The 21705-nt window shown below is 57.5% G+C and overlaps 1 protein-coding gene across 1 annotated transcript in view; it reads left to right on the top strand.

Moving 5' to 3' along the window:
* The window catches only part of RGMA (repulsive guidance molecule BMP co-receptor a), a 46100-nt gene that overhangs the window by 20157 nt on the left and 4238 nt on the right, over positions 1-21705 (top strand). The window contains exon 3 of the mRNA XM_047863173.1: positions 16203-16717. Within this exon, the coding sequence (XP_047719129.1) occupies positions 16203-16717 (515 nt within the window). The remainder of the gene's footprint in view (positions 1-16202; positions 16718-21705) is intronic.

Genomic DNA, 21705 nt, shown 5'->3' with positions numbered 1-21705 from the left:
GAGGGCTGGTGGGAGGTACTCAGGAGTCCGGCGGCTGCCAGCACCCGGTGGTGTGGTGTTTTTGTTGCTGCTTTCACATCTCCAGCTCAAAACCTTTATTTTAAAGTATCCCCCCCCCCCCCCGCCGCCCCCAGTCAGAGCAAAGCTGGTGGGTTATAGAATTCAGAATGCGAATTCCATCACTTTTGTTTCCTAGAAGCCCATTTCTTTTTTGGCTTCAAGGCTGGTAACTAAAACCTGGCAGATAGAACAGATAGCTGTTGCCCTGTCATGCCAGCTGGCTCCCGTTTCTTCTAATTTGAGGACTTGACAGCTGCCTTTAGTCAAAATTGCCCACCTTACTGAAAACAGCTTCCAGGCCTCCCCAAACCAAATGCACCGGGGGCTCCAAAAACTTGTATGCTCAAGAAACCTGGGTCAGAAGACGTTTCCTAAGTAAGAGATCAAATGGGTCATTTTCGCAATGAAGAGATGGACTGTCCTAGTCTTTGACCCAAGGACAGAGGGACTGCTTTGGAAGAAAGTCAGAGACACTGCAGGTGTGGCAGAGGTCAGGGCAGGGAGGGCCTGGTGGCTGCTGGGGAAAACACAAAGCCTTGGCCAGTGCAGGCACAGAGACCCCCAGGGGCCCTGCGTGCTGCCCACTGAAGGCAGGTGGAATCCAGCTCGAGCAGCCACGTGAAAGCATAGGCTTGTTCAGGGCTGGTGAACTTGAATGACTGCCAGGAGTAAACCCATAGGAGTGCAACTCAAATTGGACGTAGTTATGTGGAGAAAGATGCCTTCACCTCCGTGGACTGAGAGGGTTTGTGTCTTTTGAGAGTGTTCACGTGGACTTACCCAGTGGGTATGACGTACCTGCTGTGTCCCAGACTCAGTGACGGCATTCGGGGCCCTCCTCCATGCAGGGCCGGCAGAACCCCCAACTCCTAAAGGGTGAGGGGTCTGCAGTGTCCCTTGGGCGCTCAGGGCGTGCGCTTGGACGATGCCGTGCCCACAGTGGATGGACCGGTGGCCTCGTCTAGCTGGGGCAAGGAGTGGGGCGGGAAGGAGGAGGCCCAAAAAAAGGCTTCTCGGGAGGAATCTTCCACAAATAACAGCTTGTTCAAGACCCAATTAATAGATCCTTCTTATTCTTAGACTTTGAAAGCTTTGTGACTTAATACAACAGATTTTTTTTTAATTTTTGAATGTTAATTTTTGAGAGAGAGAGCACGCACAAGCAGGGGAGGGGCAGAAAGAGAGGGAGACACAGAATCCAAAGCAGGCTCCAGAGCGGTCAGCACAGAGCCTAACGCAGGGCTCGAACCCAGGAACACTAGATCATGACCTGAGCCGCAGTCGGACGCTTAACCCTCTGAGCCACCCAGGCGCCCGTCAGATTTCCAAGAGAAACCCATCAAAGACCTATGTTGTAGATACGCTGGCATACTTCCCGTTAATTTCACGTGGATGCTGTACTCCGAGCACAGTGGTTCCTAAAGTGTGGTCCCTCCTCCAGCAGCATCAGCCTCCCCTGGGAGGCTCCTCCTCCCCAGACTCACTGAAGCCATGCTCCGGGGGTGGGACCCTGGTTCTGTACTTCACCAGGCCCGCTAGGGGGTTCTGATGCACACTCAGGTGTGAGGGCTGCTGTTGTAAGAATTATTGCCCCGCGGCCTTTCTCTTTCCCTCGTTGCTTTCCCTTTACTTTTCAATTGCACCTGTCCCAGAAATGTTAATCCTCAGGGGAGAAACTCCAGCTTGGGGAGACCAAGTCTCTCTGCTATGTCCAAGTGCATCTCTGTCATTATAGAGATGAGAATACTTCCGCCAGAGCTGCTGTTCAGAAATGTGCAAGCAAGTCAATTTGCGTACCACATTTTTGTCTTCCCAGTGGGACTTCGTGTCCCAGAGGCAGAGAATGAAGTGATGTCTGGTTGCAAGAGCCAGATGACAGCTGAGCCAGCTAGCAGCTAAGAGGTCTGCAGGGAAGAGCGTTGGCTTCCATGCAGAGTGAGACGGAGAGTCCTATGGACCATTTGCCCCCTAACCCCTGAGGTGAGGAGGTGGTCTTGTGGTTGAAGAAGGGAAGCCTGCCTGCAGGGTTCCAGTCATTGCTAGCGATCGCCCCCATCTCAGAGGACAGGTGGGGACAGGCTCAGATAAGGATGCTCCGGGAGGTGGGGAAGACGGGGCCCCAGGACCCTGTGGAGGTAAGAGGATGGGGTGGGGCCAGTTTATGTGTTGGGGGCGACGTGTGGTTCCTGTGCCAAACCCTCTCTTGAGTGAAATGTGCAAGGCCCTGGACAGAACTGGGCTGAGAACCCCAGCTTTGTGCTCTGGTCGAGTGGTTAGCTACCGTGCTGTTTTCCTGCTTGGCTGAATTCAACCTGCCTAAAACTGCAGGCGCTGTTTCTTCTAGGGCGACCAGCTCATCTAGTATCTCCCCCTGGACTCTTACAGGTTTAAAGCTGAAAGTCCCGAGTCCTTAACAACCCTCTCAGTCCTAGGCACACCAAGATGCTTGGTCACCCTCCACTCCTCCCCCACCTGCCCCCCGGGACTAGTGCCTGGTTTGAGTCCGTTAAGGAGCCCGCTGCCCAGAACGGTGAAGCCCTGAATGTCCGATGGGCCTCTCCATTCAATGCAGTTGCTTGGGGCTGGGCCTCCTTCCTCCACCTTTTCCTGCCTGTTACCACTGTCACCTTGCTACAAACAGCTGACCAGCCCTAGGACCTTCCTCTGGGCACCCCCTCCCAAGCCCCCGTTTTAGAACAAAAGTCCTGCTCAGGAACTCATCCCTCCTCGTAGCCCTCTGAAGCATCCAAAAGGCAGGACCCTCTGATTTCTGGCCCCACACTTTTCCCGGGCCTCATTTGCATGGCTTCTGGAACATCCCGAGGCTCCAGGTCACCCCTGCCTGCCCCCCTACTCCACCACCACCCACCCACCTACCTTCCCAGGCCTTCCTTGCCCAATGCTGCTGTCCACTTAATCAAGGCCCAAGTTCAGTGCTGTCTGTTGGGGTCCAGGGCCATCCCTCCAATGACCTAGACACCTGTCCCCTTGGCTGCAGACACCTGTGCTTCCTCCCAGTTTCGCTGCTTCGCAGGTCTTGGGGTTTTGCTCTCTTCTAAATCACCAGTTCTGTCTATAAGGGCAAAACCGCATTTTCTGTTCCTTTGTCCCCTTCTCCTTTCTGGACACACTGAACACACCCAGCAGCATCCTGGGAATTGGAGGGCCCTTGGGTCTTTTTGCATTTCTGTTACGTGTTTTCTCAAGAGACAGAGACCACAGGCTTTTTTTCCCCCAGATTCCCCAACCTTTTTTCTAAAATAATTTTTTCGGGGTCATAAAAGCAATACTCATTTTCAAAGCTAAAAACCATAAAGGGCAAATAAGTACGTGAGAATAACCCAAACGCCGACCTCCCACAGACAACCTATCACATCACTACTTAAGATTATGAACATCCTTTGAGACGTAATACCTTCTACTGTGCTCTCCAAAGTATGATCGTTTGAAGGAGGACAATCATTTTTAAAGCTCTCCTCGTTTATTGAGCGGCCACAGTATCCTGGGCACTCGGCCAAACGCTTTGAGTACAACACCTCGCGAGATCACCACACCTTCCTCACGGAAGAGAAAGTACCGAAGAGGAAACAGAGGGTCACAGAGGTTGCCTGACATTACACAGCTAGCCGGTGAGCAAGCCGGGAGTAGAACACAGACCCCCGACCCTTTTCTATGTCCCATATTGTGAATAAACATACTCCTTAGATTTGCTTCGGAGCATATTTGAGTTTGTGCTGTGCAGCATATAAGGCTTCAAGGTGGCGGGGGGAAATAAGACCCCAAATTTGGAGGTATTAGCAGAGTGAAAAGCTGACCACGGATTCTGTGGACCTAGTGGTTTTTTGGGGCTTTTTTTTTTTTTGCCTCCTCCCAAAGGCCCTCTCTGCTCTCTGTCTGTCCCTGGCTTAACATTTCAGAGAAGATGCCACCCAGCCATAGGTCAGGCAAAGAAGTTGGCAAGGGCTGTCATTGTGCAAATTTTCCCAAGTCAGATTTATGTCTTTTGGGTTTTGCTTATTTATTCATTTCATGCACCATTTCACCCGAGCAGTCGAAATACCGAGACGCCTATTAAAGTGATCCGTCTGCACCCAGGTCCCCGCAGAAAGGAGCCCATTATTGGTTCGCATGCTAAGGAATGTCCCATGAACACAGGCTCACACACGTGTGCGCCAGCCGGGCGTGTGCCCAGCTGGCATGCATTTGCCCTCCCACTGCATGAGGAAGGTGGAGGAGGGAGGCCCGCCTGCGGATGGCGGTGAGGGAGAAAAAGCCACTTCAAATGAATCTAGACGTGGAGCGGCCAAGCAGATGAGCCGAGGGTTGCTGGAGGCAGAGCCAGGATGGAAAATTATCATTTCTAGAGCCAGCCCTGGACTCGGGAAAAGGGGTTATGCCTCCAAGCGGGAAGAACACATTGCTCACCTGAAAGCTTCATTGATCTCTGGAAAGTGATGTCTTTGCCCGTAACCGCTCTGCTTGTGGCACCTGGAGTAGCTTCGTTCTGTGCCCTAAGACAAGATGGTATTGGCCTGGAATCTTGCGCCCGGCTCAGCCCTTGGTCATCATGGGTCCCTCTTCTAAGTTTTTGTTGTCATTGTTGTTTATTTTGAGAGAGAAAGAAGGAGACAGACGATCCCAAGCAGGCTCCACGATGCCAGTGCCAAGCCCCAGGTGGGGCTCGAACCCACGAACCATGAGATACCCACGAACCTGAGCCGTAATCAAGAGTCAGACGCTTAACCAACTGAGCCACCCAGGCGCCCCCATCAGGGCTCCCTTTTACCCAGAAGCCCTCAGCCACCTGATTTGACAGGCCTGCTTGTGGCCTTAGTGAACACAGGTGCTTCTGAATGTCCTGTCTGCCATTGATCTGGTTCCCTGTGGCCCCAGTGGGAGTCAGGGGAGGGTGCCCAGTTTGGAAAGGTGCAGTGTGCCCTTTTCCTTGGCACTCGGTGTGGTTTCTTGTAGCAACTTGGCGTGTGTGATGGCTGGGGCAGAGCAGCCCTGGCAGAGTGTGACAAGTGTGATGAGGGGCAGTGCCTCCTGCCTCAGCTCAGTAGGTGGCATTCGGCCACCTCTTCCCACACTGGACAGTGAGTTAACCCCCAGCTCCCTGGCCTCCCCACCTCCCCTTCCTAGAGCAGTCGAGACTCTCTGAGAACCTCCCTCTTACCTGGTTCTTTATCCTGTAGGCCAGTTCCCGGACAACGGGGTTTCCGGAAAAGTCCCAGCACCTTTGAGGGACTCACAGGCTAGGCCGGTTCCCCCCAGACCACCTTGGGCTGCATAGGGAGGAATGCTTTTTTAGGAAGGATGATCACTTCTGACTTTGTGCAGGTTAAGTGAGGTGAATTCTGCTGTAGCTGACAAAATCTTCAGTCTGTCACCTGGCTGTGTTCCTGTAGGAATCTGATGTCAAACACCTGGCACCAAGAGCGCTTCCTGCAGGAGTGACATGAACAGGCAGCGTTAGACATCTCTCTTTTTAAAAAAAACAAAGTAAAACATTTATTTATGTTTGGGAGAGCGCCTGTGGGGGAGGGGCAGAGAGAGGGAGACAGAGGAACCAAAGCTGATGTAGGATTCAGACTCACAAACTGCAAGATCATGCCCTGAGCGGAAGTCGGACACTCGATTGACCCACCGAGCCACCCAGCTGCCCAGCTTTAGGCATCTCTTAACTCAGGAAGACTCCAGAATACCGCGCAGGCCAGAGTTTGCCACATGTTGGCACTAGATCTGATCGCGTCCCCCTCCTTGATTCCCCCAAGTGGGTGGGGAGTGGCCAACTGTCCCCATGCTGAGTGCAGGCAGGCTGGCGCTCCTGGTTTGGTGCTGCCCTCCCCTCCTCCTTCAGGACCCCCTGTCACAGCTTGATGACGAGAGAGGGGAGCCCCAGGGCCTCTGCTGTCCAGGATGGATGTGAGACAGGCCACGGGGACAGGAACAGGAGGTCTCGGGCTTCAGTGCTGACCTTGGCACAGAGGTTGATCCGTGACTGCTCATTCTGCTTCTGCTTCTGCTCATTCTGTGCTCTGCCCGCTTCTACCCAGACTAAAGCCACCACCTCCTAAAATAGTATTGTGATCATGCCATGCACTTCCCTGGAAATTATCCCGGGGCTCCCTACCATCAACTGCATCTAGTCTGAAATCCTTAGGCTGGTAGGTCAGGGTCCAGTCAGGACAACAAAACCTCATGGGGTATTTCCACGGAGGGACCTTCATGTAGGGGATTGTTGGGCGTTTGTGGGAGCACCGGAAAGGCCACTGGGGACCACAGAGAAACACACACATCGTAGGAAGTGGCTTCCCTTGGGAGGCAAAAGGAAGAGAGAAGCTGGGGGCCAGGTCTCTAGAGGAGGGTACTTTGAAAGCACAGTGATGGAAACAGCCTGGGGACAGCGCCCCCTTGTGGTGGAGTCTAACAGAGCTGGGGGACTAGAGGAAAGGGGTTTGAAGTCCCTCCGGTCCTCCCCCCACCTCCCCACAGCGGAGGAAAGCACTTTGGAGCTGAGCGACATTGGCTACCAGCACGCAAGCAGCGTGTCCCCTCCAGCCAACCTCAGCCGTTTCGGAGGCCCCTGTGCTTCCGCATCGCTGTCTCGCCTCAGCTGGCAAATCCCACCGGCCCTCCGAGACCTGGCTGAACTGCCCCTGGTCCCCTCTCGTGCCTCCACCCTTACATCTTCCTTGTGACTCAGTATTCAGATGCAACGTGTTGGCTCCGCATTCCAGAAGTTTGCTAGCCGTCTCCACCTGAGCAGAGAAACCACCTGAGGCTTGTTGCAGGAACAGCGTGAAGCCCAGGGTAGGGTCTAGAACTTCCAGCAAGTAAATGACTCCAGGCAGGCAGGTGCCATGCCAGCCACCGAGTGGGACAGAACCAACTTGACCGTGGGGCGTGTGTTCAAAACGAGCCTTACCCCTTTAAGAAGAGGCAGGTTTCCCCCTTTCCCGGCTCACCCCGCCCCTCCTCCTGCACTGCAACTGAAACCTGATCTAATCCCTTTGCACGCGGGTAATTTATTGGTCTATTGGGCTTTTCTTGGTGGCAAATTGCATTGTCTTTATTCCTGGGTTCGGGCCGCGGAGCGGCTCGCCGCATTCCTGAGACTCGCTTCTCAGGGCGATCCTTCACACCCCCTCGGTGCACAGTGAAATAAGTTTTATTGGGCTTCTTTGTTATGCAAACAGGGCGGTAATAATCAGGCTATTCTTCTGAAAGATTGGGCTTGATTAACAGTTCAAAGGAGGTCTCTGAAAGCAGCTAATGCCGCACTGGTGCATAAATATTTCCCTCCCGCCCGGGTAAGTGCAGCTGATACTCCGAGCTCCCAGCCCCCGTCTGTTTCCGAGAGGCACTGGGCCGCTAGTTAAAGGAAAGGAATTCAGTCGCGCAGGCTGTGAGGCTGTGATTTCTCTCGCTGGCACGTCTCCGTGCACAAAGGAGGAGGTCCGGAGCCGACCTCCCCGACAAGTGAGATGTTACATATGTGGGGTGTCGGGGCACGTGGAAGCCGCCAGCCTCCCCCGCAGACCTAGCAGAGCACTGGGTTGGGGGCTTTAAAAAGGCAGCCAGTCGAGCGCCTGGGTGGCTCAGTCAGTTAAGCATCTGACTTCGACACACGTCATGATCTCAGGGTTTGTAGGCTCGAGCCCCGCATGGAGCGCTCCGTGCTGACAGCTTGGGGCCTGGAGCCTGCTTCGGATTCTGTGTCTCCTGTGTCTGCCCGTCCCCTGCTCGCTCAGTCACTGTCTATCTCTTTCAAAAGGGAGTAAACTTAAAAAATAAATAAAAAGGCATAAAATCTCCCAAGATGCTTTGAGAGTAGGGTGTGGAAAATGAGGGACCCCTACTCGCGGGGTGTGCGGGCTGGAGGGGGACACCGCAGCTGGGCCCTCCATGGATGACACAGACTGTTCAGTGAGGCCCACAGCAGCCAGGGGACACCCAGGGGGAGCTGAGGGGCCATCTGCAAAATTTGCAGGGTGGTTAACATTTGAGGCTTTTCTGTGTGGCTCTAGAGGAGAGCTGAGGCCCCTCGGCCATCCCTGGAGGCATATGCGGGTCCACAGCTGGAGCTGTCTAGCACAGGAGGGGCCAGCCCTGCCCTGGCAGATCTCTGGTGGTGGTGGAGGCCGGATGCCCACCGGGGAGGGATGTTCCAGGGAGGGAGATTCCATGCTTCTGCCGTGGAGGCTGCCTGGAGGTGGAAACCAGTGACCAGGGACACTTGGTAGCCTCAGGCCCCGGGCTCTAAAACTCCGTGGGGCACCTTGAGAAGCCAACATAGTTTGGTCACCAAGTGTTGAGTAGATAAAGTGATCTTGATTAAGTAGGTTGCACAAAGAGGCAAGGGATTCCAGCCCCAACTGCAGTTGGAACAGATGGGTCTGATGCTTGCCGGGGTGGCCGTCTGAGACCCAAGGGGCCACCCACCCTTTAGGCTTTGCCTACACCCCACTCTTAAAGCCAACACGCCCACCTCAGGGGCACTGGAGGGAGCTCAGGGGCTTCCTGTCATGAGTCCCAGCCAGCCACTGTCTTCGCCTCTGCATTCCCCTCGGTTTGTCCCCCGCTAGCTCATCCTGAAGTTCTCAGTCTCCCGAGGTCTGGGTCAGACCCAGACAACGCAGATTGTGCTTCTAAGGAGCATAAAGTTCTTCTGTGCGGCACTTTTGCATTTCCCTGGGGGTCTGAGGTGGAGCCCCAGGTCCCAGAGGAGCCTTGCCCGAGGACTAGTGTGGCTAAGATAGAAATGAAATTCAGGAGAAATTCTTACTTCCCATCAGGTTCTTCCTCCCCTGGCTCTGTGCATATTGGCTGTCTTGGGTCCACCCAGGGGTAGCCAAAAGGGCCAGAAGGGTCCGCTCTGCTGCCTGCAGGAACCAGGCAGGGAGGGGGCAGCCGGGGCCTTCTCGTCACCCCAAAAGCGGCAAGGGGTGGCTCTCCCTGCAGAGCTGGCCTCCCCTTCTGCCTGTGTGAGTTGCAAACACACTTTCCTCTCCTTGCTTCCTTCCTTGGATGTTCAGAGCAGAAACAAGTCCAAGGTTTCCTGCCTGGAACGAAGTCTCCTGCTTTTTTCTTTTCTTTTTTTTTCTTTTTTTTTTTTAAGATACGGTACATAAAAATCAGTCCCTCTGTGGTTTCTTTGGCAGGTGACACTGTGGCTACAAGCTTTTCCTTTTGATGCTGGGCCAGATTACATCCAGGTCCCTGACCTGGGGTGGCCTTCAGCCCGTGATTTAGTGGAGTGGACACGGGGCGGCAGGATGACTCCAGCGAGGGGTCAAGGGCCCCTCAGCTCGCCACCCGTGGGGACCGTCCAGCTCTGGCATGCCGAAAGCCCTTCTGTGACCCCCAGGAAATGACAGCTCATGCATGACCACTTGAGGCAGACAGGCCCAGGAGAGCTGGGTTACCGCCTGGAGAGAAGGCAGAGGGGCACGGGAGCCCCCGACTCTGGTCCCGGGCAGTCACTGACCCCCCAACCCTGAGCTATAGCTCCTCCATCTATGGTGGGAGGTACTTGGACTTGCCCTTAAACTATCAGGAAGGTGTGAAAGGCTGGCTCAGAGTCCCCCAAGGGTTTGGGGCAGCCAAGGAAACCCAGCAATTGGCAGGGGGATCATTTTGCATGAGGACTTGCTCCTGGTATCTCCATGCAGGCCTTTCTGCAGGGAAGGCTTGCCATCCACTTGGAGGGTGGTCACTGCCCTGGGAACAGACAGGTAGCGATGACTGTGTGTCAGGAACTGGGCGTGGTCAAAGAAAACACATCTTGCTTTTGGGGATTTCAGGACCTGGATCATTCTTGGCTGGTGTACCAAGAAAGGTATGGCAAGCATACTTTGAAAAGCATAGAAGGAGGGGCGCCTGGGTGGTTCAGTCCTTTAAGCATCCAACTTTGGCTCAGGTCATGATCTCACAGTTTGTAGGTTCAAGCCCCGCATCCAGCTTTGTGCTGACAGCTCAGAGCCTGGAGCCTGCTTCAGATTCTGTGTCTCCCTCTCTCTCTGCCCCTTGCCTATTCACATACTCTCTCTCTCTCTCTCTCTCTCTCTCTCTCTCCCTCTCTCTCTCTCTCTCTCAAGTAAATAAACATTAAAAAATTTTTTAAGAAAGAAAGAAAGGCATAGAAAGAGCCCCAAAGCCTGTGGCGGTGTGAGCCACATGTATGTGCATCTATCAAATGAGGATAAAATTCCTGCCCGTTGATTCAGAATAGCAGTGAGGGCCTGGCCTTCAAGCAATTTGTAGTCTGCACAGGTTCAGGAAGTCCGGGTGTTACTACCATTATTTCTTTCTTGGAGGTGAGGCTCCGCCTGTGTGTCCACCCCTAGCTGTACCCACGGGTGCACCGCCCCTGCGCCCTCAACCCCCCGAAGGGCAGAACCTCCTCTTTATTGTCTTTGTGGCCTCACAGCAAATGGGCTCAGCCTGGTGTGTGTGTGTGTGTGTGTGTGTGTGTGTGTGTGTGCGCGCGCGCGCGCGCACAGGTACAGAAGGTGAAAGAGGAGGGGGAAGCGGCTGGGGGGCTCTGTCAGAGCACCTGGGAGGAGGGGGCTATTTAATGCCTCTAGGACTCAGTTTGCCTGTCTGTGGAATGGGGATAACAGATCGTCCTAGGGCTGTCATAGGTGAATGGAGGTACGTGTGCAATGCGTTGTACCTAGTAAGTGCTCAGTACACATTAGCTGTTAGGGAGACCTTAGCCTCCCCCACAAATTCTCATGTAACCAAAGTTAACACAAAGCTGCCTTCCACCGAGCTTCCTTCCAGTGTTCTCAGGGTTTGCTGCCGTCAGCTCCGCTGGTCCCTGAAGTGTATACTGATCGAGGCACTGATGCATGTCGGCAGCACAGAGAGCAGCACCGTGTGGCCCGTGGCCACACAGCCACGGAGCTGCACAACTGCACGACTCGACCACGATCATCTGCCCCCAGGGCACATCCCCTGAAGCCCTCCCCACCACTACTGCCTCCCAAAGCGAGGGCCCCCGTTTCCAACTCGGCAGTGCCCAGTGACACAAAATCTGTCACAGGCAGCTTGTTGACACTGACTTGACCCCGGTCTGGTCTCTGGATAGCGAAATTGCCAGGGCCTTCGTTCTTCTGTGTCTCACAGAACCCGAGGTCTGTGCGTTTGTTCATTAACAAGAGTAAAGGTGAACTTGTAGAAATTGTGCTTCGGGACCCAAAGTTTCTGATTGTGCCATCTCCCAGGAAATGGGTGGAAGAGGGGATTGTGGGCGCCTTGGCAACAAGGGGGGAAGGGACTGTGGCAGGAGGAAGGGCCACACGTGGAGACTGGGTCACAGAGGCTGGCAGGACAGACGGACGCCAGCAGGAGATGAGGGCTCGGTTCGTCTCTTCCTCCTGGATGCCCTCTCCGCCTTCAAGAGCCAGGAGAGTCGTCCCAGCCTGGGTCACCCCTGCAACCACAGGTCCTTGTGAGGAGAAGGGACCATGGAATAGGTGAAGTGGAACCCACCTGATTTTTTGGCCCCTGGCCACGCGAACGTCTCCAGTGATCCTGGCTTCTGCAGGAGGGATGCGGGAGGGCCCAGGAAGGGGAGGAGAGACGGGGGGCAAGGCTTGCAGTTCTGGAGGCTGCAAGTCAGGTGCCAGCGTGGTCGGGTTCTGGTGAGAGCTCTCTTCCTGGCTTGCAGATGGCCGCCTTCTCGCCGTGTCCTCACGTGACAGTGTGTGCCTGTGCCCCTGTGTCTCTTCCTAGAAGGAACCTAATCCCATCATGGGGGCTGCACCTCACGACCTCATCTGACCCTAATCATCCCCCAGAGGCCCATCACCCCCCATCCAAGTGCCGTCACACTGGGGTTGCGGCTTCAGCGAAGGAATTTGGGGCAAACACATTCAGTCCACAGCACCCTCGCTGGTGAAAGGTGGTGAGCAAGGTGGCAGTGAAGTTATCCTGGGTGCCCCCCTTGGGAAGTGTGGCGGCCAGGGAGGGGTAGAGGGAGGGATGCTCCAGCGCCCTTCCTGTCCCTTTCCTGTCCCCACCTGTGACTTCTAACCTCTTACCTCACGGTGGGGCGGGGGCGGTGTTTATCTCCCTCTGGGACCTTTGTCAGGGCCACTGGGTCCCAGGCAGATTCCGTGCATCCTGTTTAACCCTCACCAGCTCTCTAAGGCGGTTGCTACCCCCGATTCACAGATAAGGACACAGAGGTAGAGCCAATTTCCCACAACTACTGGCAGGGGACAGAGCGGGACTTTGAACCAGACACTCTCCCTCCAGTGCCCACTGCCCACCACCCCATCTGGCCATTGTCACCCTCACACCTTTGCATTTCTGTCCTAGTCCCGGGTGATAGCATCGGGAACATTCTGCAGATGGCTGAGAATTGGGATGGGCAGCACTTACGGGGAGGGAGGGGTTGGAAGAGTCCCAGGTCACCTCTGTGTGGACCCTGCCTCAGATGGAAGGCCTAGCTCCTGGGTGCAAGGGCAGCCCAAGAGTGACCTCAGGGTCGCCCCCTGCGGGTGGTGGGCGGAGCTGGCTCTTCAGAGGCGGAGGTGGGGTGGCCCTGTTCCCCTGCGGCTCTGGGAGGGGGAGGGGAGCAGGTGAAGGAGCCCCGCGGAGTTTGAACTGAGAGGTGAAAGGCCTGGTCTCCGAGGGCTGGGGGCCTGGGGTCGTCCCAGGCTGCTTAGGGTTTGCTCCTTGGGAGAGCTGTCTCTTCTCTTTGCCCCCCTCTGCAGCCCCCTCCCACCCGAAGGAAATGCCCCATTCACACACTCCAGACTGGCTGGTCTCCAGCGGGGTTCCAGCTTGGCCCTTCTGTGACCGTTTGAAAAGAAAATGGCCCAACTCTAAAGAAGAGTGGCCTGCGGACCAGCAGCACGGGCCTCCCTTGGGCCCCTGCAGACACGTCGGGCCCGCGGAGGCCCTGCTGCCCCAGCCCAGGCTGTTGGGGTGCAAGGCGTCATCCCAGGAACGCTGCTCTGAACAGAGTAGTAAGGGCCACATCTGTGGTGACCCCAGAGCATGCAAGGGACCCCCTTTTGGGGCACCTCGGTAGGACTTCAGGCATGAACTCCAGACACACTGGAGAGCTCTGCAGCCGGGACCCTGCTCAGGGCCATTTTCAAGGCTGTGAAGATACCAGACTCTCATCACCCCTGGCGGCAGGGAGGCGGGGGGGGGGGGGGGTCCCCCCCCATTTGTGGGGTTAGAGCCACCAGTGGCAGTCAGGAGTGAGACACCTTGCCTATCCCACATTGTCTGTGTGCGGGCTGGTCCTGCCCTAGGCCCCATTCCTGACCCCTGCCTTCCAGCCCCTGCCCAGCCTGTGGGCCGGACCCTGAGCTGTGGCCTCTGGGAACTGGGGGCAAGGCCACGGAGAGCCTGCGGACCACGGGCCTGCCAGCTGGTGGGGTCCTCGGGGAGAGGCTGAGGGTCGCTTTGCAGCAAAGCGTGCCCCTGACCCACTCGGCGGCTGGCAGGGGAAGTCGTGAACATGCTAACTATGTGATGACTTTTGGAACTGTCCACTGCATAGGCTCTTAGGCCCAACAGGCCAGATTCAAGTCCTGCTTCAGCTTCTTCAGGGAGGCCTCGGGCCAGAGAAGCAGCCGTGCTGAGCCTGGCTTTGGCCTCGGGGCTGCCGGGAGGGCTGGCTGGGGTGAGGCCCTGGCCCGAGACTGAGTAGCTGTGACTTCACCCTCTGCCGTCCCGGGTCAGCTTCGGCGGGAGCTGAGGCCGGTGCAAGTCGTGCTCGGGCTGCAGTGGTCTGGTTATAAAGGGGCTAGGGGTCTCCTCTCTCCGCTTTGGGCACGGTGAGGGCCGGAGGGGCACCCACACCCGGCTGCCGGCCGGGCTCCCGAGGCTGGTGGGCAAGCGGTGGGCGTAGCCCAGGCAACTGCCACTCAGCAGCGGCCTGTGCCCCATTCAGACAGTTGTCTTTGATGCCGTGTCTCCAGGATTCTGAGAAAGCAGCGTCTCGGGTCAGCACACCCGGAATGGGTGAGGCTGCCTGAGCGGGCGCTGCGGAGCCCCCCCTCCTCCCCCCCTCCCCTCCACCACGAGGGGCTCCTCTACCTTCCCCCACGTAGGCCACGTTAGCATTTGGGGTAGGTTGGGTCTTGGGTGTCTTCTGTAGGTTGGCGAAACACGAAGACGACAAGAGCGCCTGGGTGGCTCAGTCAGTTAAGCCTCCGACTTCGGCTCAGGTCATGATCTCCTTGTTCCTGAGTTCAAGCCCCACGTTGGGCTCTGTGCTGACAGCTCGGAGCCTGGAGCCCGCTTTGGATTCTGTGTCTCCCTCTCTCTCTGCCCCTCCCCCACTGGTCCTCTGTCTCTCTCTCTCTCTCTCTCTCTCAAAAGTACATAAACATTAAGAAAAAACTTGGGAAAAAAAAGAAATAGGAAGACGGCATGGCTGGAGACTCTTCCAGCTGCCTTTCAAAGGACACCTACCCCCAGGAGCAGGTTTCTGTGCGAGGGAGACCATGCAGGGTGGGGGCTGGGGTGGCTGTCTCACCCACAGCGTTTCCCCCAGGTGCCCTGTTGTTAGCCAAGTCTGCTGAAGTCAGCACACTTCTTCAACTTGAAAGCTATTAAAATGGAAAATCCGCGGCTCTTCTATTCTGTTGGTTTTATCTGTCCTCATACACGTTGAAGTAAATATGTGACTTCTCAAAAGAAAAAAAACGCCCACCCAGATTCCACCTGAAACAACCGAATTGGCCGGCAGTGTGACAAACACAGGAGAAGTTAGGGGAGGGGCCTGAATTTCGGGACAAGCGCTGGCTGCTCGTACCCAGGTGTGTGACCTGGCCAGGTCAGCCTCAGCTCCAGGCAGGTGCCTATGGAGGTGGCAGATCTCCCAGAGATGGGCCATCCAGGTGCCCACGCACACAGGGCAGCTGTTCAGGTGCCTCCCCTGCGTATTTCTGTCCCAGGTTTTATTTGCAACTTGATTTTGTAGGTCAGAAGCCAGCACCAGAGAAGCAAACTGAGTTTTCCAAGGGTTCATGAGCCAGGCTAGTGGCCTGGGCAGGACTGGCTGAAGCAACACCCCCGTTCTCCTGCTGATCATTCCAGCCCTGGGCTGCAGCTGCCCCCTCCCCCCACCCCCCCACCTCCGCTGGTCCGCCAGCCCCTTTCACTGCTAGAGGCTGCGTAGAATGTTCTCTCCTGCTGCTGGGCTGCATGCCTGGCCACTGAAGTCACTACAGACTGTGCAAAAGAATCTGGGAGGCCGGGAAAGGGCAGGTTCTACGTGTCCAGGTACAAGACGAAGGTGTGTCAAAGCCCCAGTTTTTCAGGCGCGGTCTTTTGTAGCTGATTATCACTAAGGTCTCAAAGCTTGTCAGTGACTTTTAAAAACACAACTTAAGGCAGATCCAAGGTTATTACTGTCGGTTGCTTCCCAGCGTCCCCTCCCAAGCAGGATAAAGGAGGGATGGAACTGTGGCGACCAACAGGGAAGCTACTCTTGCTTTGCAGACAGGGTGACGGTAACCGGGTCTTCTGTGACCAAAGCTCACCATCAACTAGCCAACATTCATGGGGCTTCTGATCTACGTCAGTGCCCTCCTTAGTGCCGTAACACTCTGAGCGGCCTCATAGGGTACATGCTACCATCATCCCGTTTTCTACGGAAGTATAATGAGGCACAGAGACGTCCAGTGATTTGTCCGAGGTCACACAGTAGCAGAGGCCAGGCCACATACTGAATAGTGGGGCTTAATTCCCAGCCAAATTTCTGTTGCTTTTGCCAAAATGCTTGCGGATCGCTGTGAAAGCATCAGCAGATGTCCAAGGCGGCAGGGTGGCTTTGTGAGCTCGCAAAGTCTTGCGGCCCAGAAACACTGACCACTCCTCTTTACAGGCTGGGGGCAGTGGGAGGGGCTTCCACCGGCCCTGGTGGCAGGCTGGTCTGCACGCCTGGCCACTTGGGGTCATTCTAGGCGGAAGGCTGGGAAGGGCAGGTTGCGCACTGCACTGCCACCTGCGGGGACTCTTTGCCTTCTGCGTGCAAACGTGCGGCGCAGGTGGCGCCCCCTGGGAAGGGATGTCCTTGTGCGTGTGCCTGAGGCGCTGGCCCCCAGGGGTGAGGGGGCGGAGCTCGCCCAGTGATCTTTACGGCGTGTCCCTTCCTTTCCCCACAGCCACGTCCCCGTGCAAGATCCTCAAGTGCAACTCTGAGTTCTGGAGCGCCACGGCGGGCAGCCACTCCCCCACCTCGGACGACGCCCCCGAGTTCTGCGCGGCGCTGCGCACCTACGCCCTGTGCACGCGGCGCACGGCCCGCACCTGCCGGGGCGACCTGGCCTACCACTCGGCCGTCCATGGGATAGAGGACCTCATGAGCCAGTACAACTGCTCCAAGGATGGCCCCACGTCGCAGCCGCGCCTGCGCACCCTCCCGCCGCCGGGCGACAGCCAGGAGCGCTCCGACAGCCCCGAGATCTGCCACTACGAGAAGAGCTTCCACAAGCATGCGGCGGCCCCCAACTACACGCACTGCGGCCTCTTCGGGGACCCGCACCTCAGGACTTTCACCGACCGCTTCCAGACCTGCAAGGTGCAGGGTGCCTGGCCGCTCATCGACAACAATTACCTGAACGTACAGGTCACCAACACGCCCGTGCTGCCCGGCTCGGCCGCCACCGCCACCAGCAAGGTAAGCTGAGGCTGAGGCGTGGGCGTCCCTGCTGTGACCAGGGCCCAGACCAGACACCTCCTGCACCCTCCCAGTGTTCTTATTTTCAGTAAATGGGGTGCTGACTTAGGAATGTCCAGAGAATCTTTGTCCTGAGATAAACCAACCAGGAACCCCCTCTTCATGCTGCCTGGAGTCTGGTATTTCTCAGACTGCCGGATACTGCCCACCAGGGGCTTGTGACATCAGTTTTCTGGGGTCAGGAACCAGCATACAAATGTCACCTTTTTTTTTTTTTTTTTTTTAATTGGGCAGGGTAGAACATGATGGCATAACCCAACACCGATAGAAAAGGCAGGCTGTGAATGCATTGTACGTGGTAAGGGGACACGTTTCAGGAAGCTCAGTGTGTGTGCACGCATGTATGCATATCAGTGCAAATGCTGGGTCCGGCTGTTAACGTGGATTTCTTACTGGGGTTATTGTCCGCAACTTTTATTGATTTGTTTATTTATTTTTGAGAGAGAGAGACAGAGCGTGAACAGGGGAGGGGCAGAGAGAGAGGGAGACACAGAATCCGAAGCAGGCCCCGGGCTCCGAGCTGTCAGCACAGAGCCCGACGCGGGGCTCGAACCCACGAGCATGAGATCATGACCTGAGCCGAAGCAGGTGGCGCCCCCATCCACTCTGCCACTTGTCCACAAATTGTAGAAACACTCGCCAGGGTACTCGGTTTCGGACTTTTGGGATATTCCTTTCTTGCCCCCAGACTGTATGGTGGTAGAATTCCAGTATTAAAACCCAATGAAAGAGGAGCCTCTCTACAGGTATGTTTCCGTCATCACTCTCAAGGAGGGTGAACTCCTGTCCGCCCTGGACAAGTGTCCCCAACCAGCCCCTGGAGGTGACGGTCCCGCCCGGGGCGTCTCACGTGGTTGCACTGTTGCGGCGTGAACAGATTTTAGAAGACGGTGATTCTGGCCCCACCCCCACCCCCTCCAGGCCTGTGTGACACCAGATCTCTGGGTTGGGTCGGGCACGTGTTCTTTTCTTAAAGCCCCCAGTGTTGGCTCGTGGAGCAGGTGAGGGACGCCGGGTTGGGGGCCAGGGCTATAGGGTGCTGATGGGGTCAGCAGGGCTGTGGGGTACCGTCCTGCCCTCTCTTTGCCCCACGCCTATATGGAGAGGCCGCAGCCCCAGAGCAGAGAGGGCGGTGGGGTCTGGGAACAGGGGGAGGTGGAACAGGTGAGGACAGAGAAGCAGCTCACAGAGCACCCCAGGGGCCACCCACACAGCTTTCCTCTCCTCCCTCGGGCCAGCCCCCAAACGGGATGCGCCTCTCCACCCAGAGTGCAGTCGGCTGGGAACAGCGAGCTAGCGTTGACCTGGGCTGGGTGGCTCTAGAAGTCGGCCACATTCTCGTTGGCATGAGAGGCGTTTCCGAACCATCTGGAGCCCCAGAGGCCGCTGAGAGCCAGTCGTCTTCTGACCCAAGGAGGCCTCAGTATCTGGGTGGCAAGATTCAAGTCCTGCTCACAGGGCCACAGCCAGAAGAAGCCACAAATGTGGCCTGTGGCCCAGGCCTTTGGACATCCCCATCCTCCACAGACCCTCCCTCCCCTCCCCACTTCCAAGAGAGTCTCCCGTGGCCTCCTCCTGAGACTGGGCCAGAGGGCGCAGCCTCAAGGCCAGGAGGCTGGTGGGCTCTGGGAGCCCAGGGGACAGGGATACGTGTGCCTCCTCAGGGCCTAGCCCACTGCAGCCCCCAGGGCTTTCCGGGTTGGCAGTGAGTCTGTTTTCCTAGGAAGAGCACGTTGCAAGGCGGCACGTTGGGCAATGCCAGGCTGGTCTACAAGGGCGTTTCTGTTCCTTCCTGTCCCTCCACGCCCAAGAGGAGGACAGTGAGGTGACCTGGCAGCCAAGAAAATTCCTGCCATCTCCCCCTGCTCCGGTGGCCCTTGCTGCCTCCAGAGGGTCTCTTCCCGGGCCCATCTGCAGGGGCGGCAACAAGTGGGTCTTTGCCCCGTGGCTGCCCTAGCAGGGTCCTGGCACCAGGCCGTGAAGCCTAGTGGGCGGCAGGGTTGTGGCCAGCGCCCTCTCCACCCCGTCCGCCCTCTCAGCCCTCCACGGACAGCAGGGCCCACGTCGAGGACCCAGCCGCCTTCCCTGCGGCCCCTGCACATACCCACCTCCCTCCTTCCCTAGAGCCAAGATAAATGAACGCCAGGAGCCTGAGGCTGCAGCTTCTAAATCCAGCAGCAAACATCCCGCGGGAGGGGACCTCGCCTCCCTGTCCCGTCCTGGCAGGGCCACACAGGGGAGTCTGAGGGTGTGAGAGCGACGCGGGCCTTGGAAGCCCTGCCCCTCCTAACCCAGGGTGGCGTGAGCACCAAACGTGATAACAGAGCCAAGCACAGACCTGGGAAGCATTGTGGGAGGAATCGTGGGCCTCTGCTCCCCACTGCCCCGTGGGGGTGGGGGAGGGGGGCGTGACAGGCTGGAGCGAGAGCCTTCAGGCCACTTCCCGTTGGGTCGTACAGGCTGGGGTGACGTGCCTGGGCTTAGAACCCCTGGATGCCACCCCCCGTTCTTCACTGGCACACGCTGGGACCCCGAGCCCAGCGATGCTGTTCCCAGACCAAGTGGATCAGTCGCCCATTCGTTCTTGTGTGCTATCTATTCAGACGCCCGCCGTGCTCCAGATGCCCGCTGGGCCCTGTGGCCGGGAGAGGTGCCCGGACAGGGATGGGAGCACCTCTCGCCCTGTCCGGGCATGGAAGTTCTAGAAAGTAGGGAGCTCTGCAGCAGAGCTCGACTGACCCAGCCCCCTTCTGCTGTGACCTAGGGTCACCTCGGTCATCCGGCAGGCTGAGAGCCCAGCCACCTTCTGTTACGCCCTCATCAGCCAGGAGGCAGCAGGAGGCCTGGCCGGACACCCGGCTGTGACGGGCTCAGTCTGTCTCAGGCCTCGGGGCAGACAGGGTACCCGGCTGAGAAACATCGGTGGCCGGTTTCCAGCGCCCTGGGCCTGCCCGCGCCTGTTTTTTTAGGTCTCCACCACGCAGGTGTGTTGGTTTTGTTCATTCATTGATTCGGCAAACGTTGACGAAACACCCCTTTTGCAGCAGCCTCGGTGCTAGGTGCCTCCTCCCCTCCTGGCACCTCCCAGGCCGAGGATGGAGAACAAAGCTGGCCGAGGGGTGCCTGAGGTGGGTGCAGGATGCCGAGGCCCTTGGGTGCCCCCGGCTCTGCCCAGAGCACTGGGCGGGGCCTCCTCCACGTCCTTCTGCGGAGCCTGGCATGGAGGGACGGGAGCAGAAGCCTGGGGGAGAGATGGGAGGGCAGCCTGGAGCCTCGGGGGAGGCAGCGGAAGCCAAGAGGCTGTTATCTCTGAGGGGCCTTCGTGCCTCCCCACGAGAGCCTTCTGCCTGTCTCTTCTGCCCACTTGAACCCGCTGTTCTCGGCCCGCCCCTCACCCAGAGGGCCTTGGCTCGTTTCCTGTGATACAAGCATCATCCAGCCCGGCCCCGTGTTCTCATAGGTGATCAAGATGTAGGGTTTTCCAGCCCAAGCCGACATTTTAGCCAGCTTCCCACCCCCACTTCCCCCAGCTTCCTTCTGTGCCCAGCCCCCAGCTTCACTGTGCTGGTAGCACCCCATTGCACAGATGTGAAAACTGAGGCTCAGGGAGGAGAGGAACTAGGGTCTCTGCTCTGCTCTCCCCCTCCCCTCTAGAACTTACCATGTGTCCCACTGCCTCACTCATCTATTTGATGTGTCACCCCTAGAGTGTGAGCTCCTTGAGGACAAGGGTCTTGGACTATTCAGCCCCCTCACGTGGATACAGCTCCCAGTGCCAGGCCTGGGGGGGGGGGGCGGGGAGTGCTCAGACCCCTCTGGGCAGGGGGGCAGCAAAGACAGGAGTGGCAGCCGCACCCGTGGCCATGCTGGCAGCGAGCCACCCGGCTTTCGACAGGCCCCTTCATGCTGTTACTTGTGGTTGAGTCCCTGGCACTGGTACCAAGAAGAGTCTAGCAGCCTGTCAGCCTTCCAGGAGTCTGTCTCCACGAGAGATGACGGTTAGAGGGAAACCAGCCTTTCCTGTTCCAGGAGGCTGATGGCACTTGGAAAGCAGCAGCACCCCCCTCCCCAGCCCCCCCAGCACACCAGGCAGGGACACCAGAGCCCCTCGTCCCTCACCCCCTTCCCAATGGCAGGACCACCCACTGTCCAGACCACCCTGGCTGCACCTCCCGGCCCCCCACAGGCAGCCTCCACATCAGGGCGGGAGCCGCAGGATGGAGAGAAGGAAACAGCAGGAGGTAGAGGCAGGAGGTGGAACTGTGAGGTCGCCATTTTGGTAGGCCAGCGAGGGCAGATGGCAGTGGCCGAGGCCCCCCCCCCCCCCCCCCGGGGCTCATAGAGTCGGGCTCAAAGCAGGATGGAGAAGCCATGGCCACCTTTGACATCCCACAGCAAACCAGAAGTGCGCTGCTTCCCGGGACCAGGCGGTGACCTCAGAGGGAGGGTTGGGGAACTGGGGGCCAGTGCCCGATGGGCCGTGCACAGGCAGGCCTCTGGTGTGGCACTCCACGGACTCTGGCCGGGTCCCCAGCCTCCAGCCTGGGAGCACCAGCCCCTCCTCGTGTCCCGTGTGGACAGCAGAATGTGCCCCCCTCCGTCCTGACCGTTCCCCGGGCCCCACAGGCACAGCACCGAGGGCCCCAAGACTGCCGGGGACTCGCGAGAAAGCTTTCATTTGTTTTAAAGTTGGAAGGAAAAAATCAGCATAAGCCAACCGAGACTGTCTTGGCCTGGATCCCAATGCAGTCACAAAATGTAGTTTTAGTATTTTGGAGGGAGGAAGGGGCCCACAAAGGCCCAAGAGCTTGGAGCCCCCAAAAGTCCAACTGTCCATCTCTCCTCCTCACCTTTCTGAGTACTGGCGTGACAAGGGGGAGTTTCTCTCTGAAGGCCCAGGCCCTCCTGCTCTCCCAGCCTGGTCACCC

This window comes from Prionailurus viverrinus, chromosome B3 (assembly GCF_022837055.1).
Source record: "Prionailurus viverrinus isolate Anna chromosome B3, UM_Priviv_1.0, whole genome shotgun sequence".
Taxonomy (NCBI): domain Eukaryota; kingdom Metazoa; phylum Chordata; class Mammalia; order Carnivora; family Felidae; genus Prionailurus; species Prionailurus viverrinus.
This window is presented reverse-complemented; position numbering and strand designations above follow the sequence as displayed.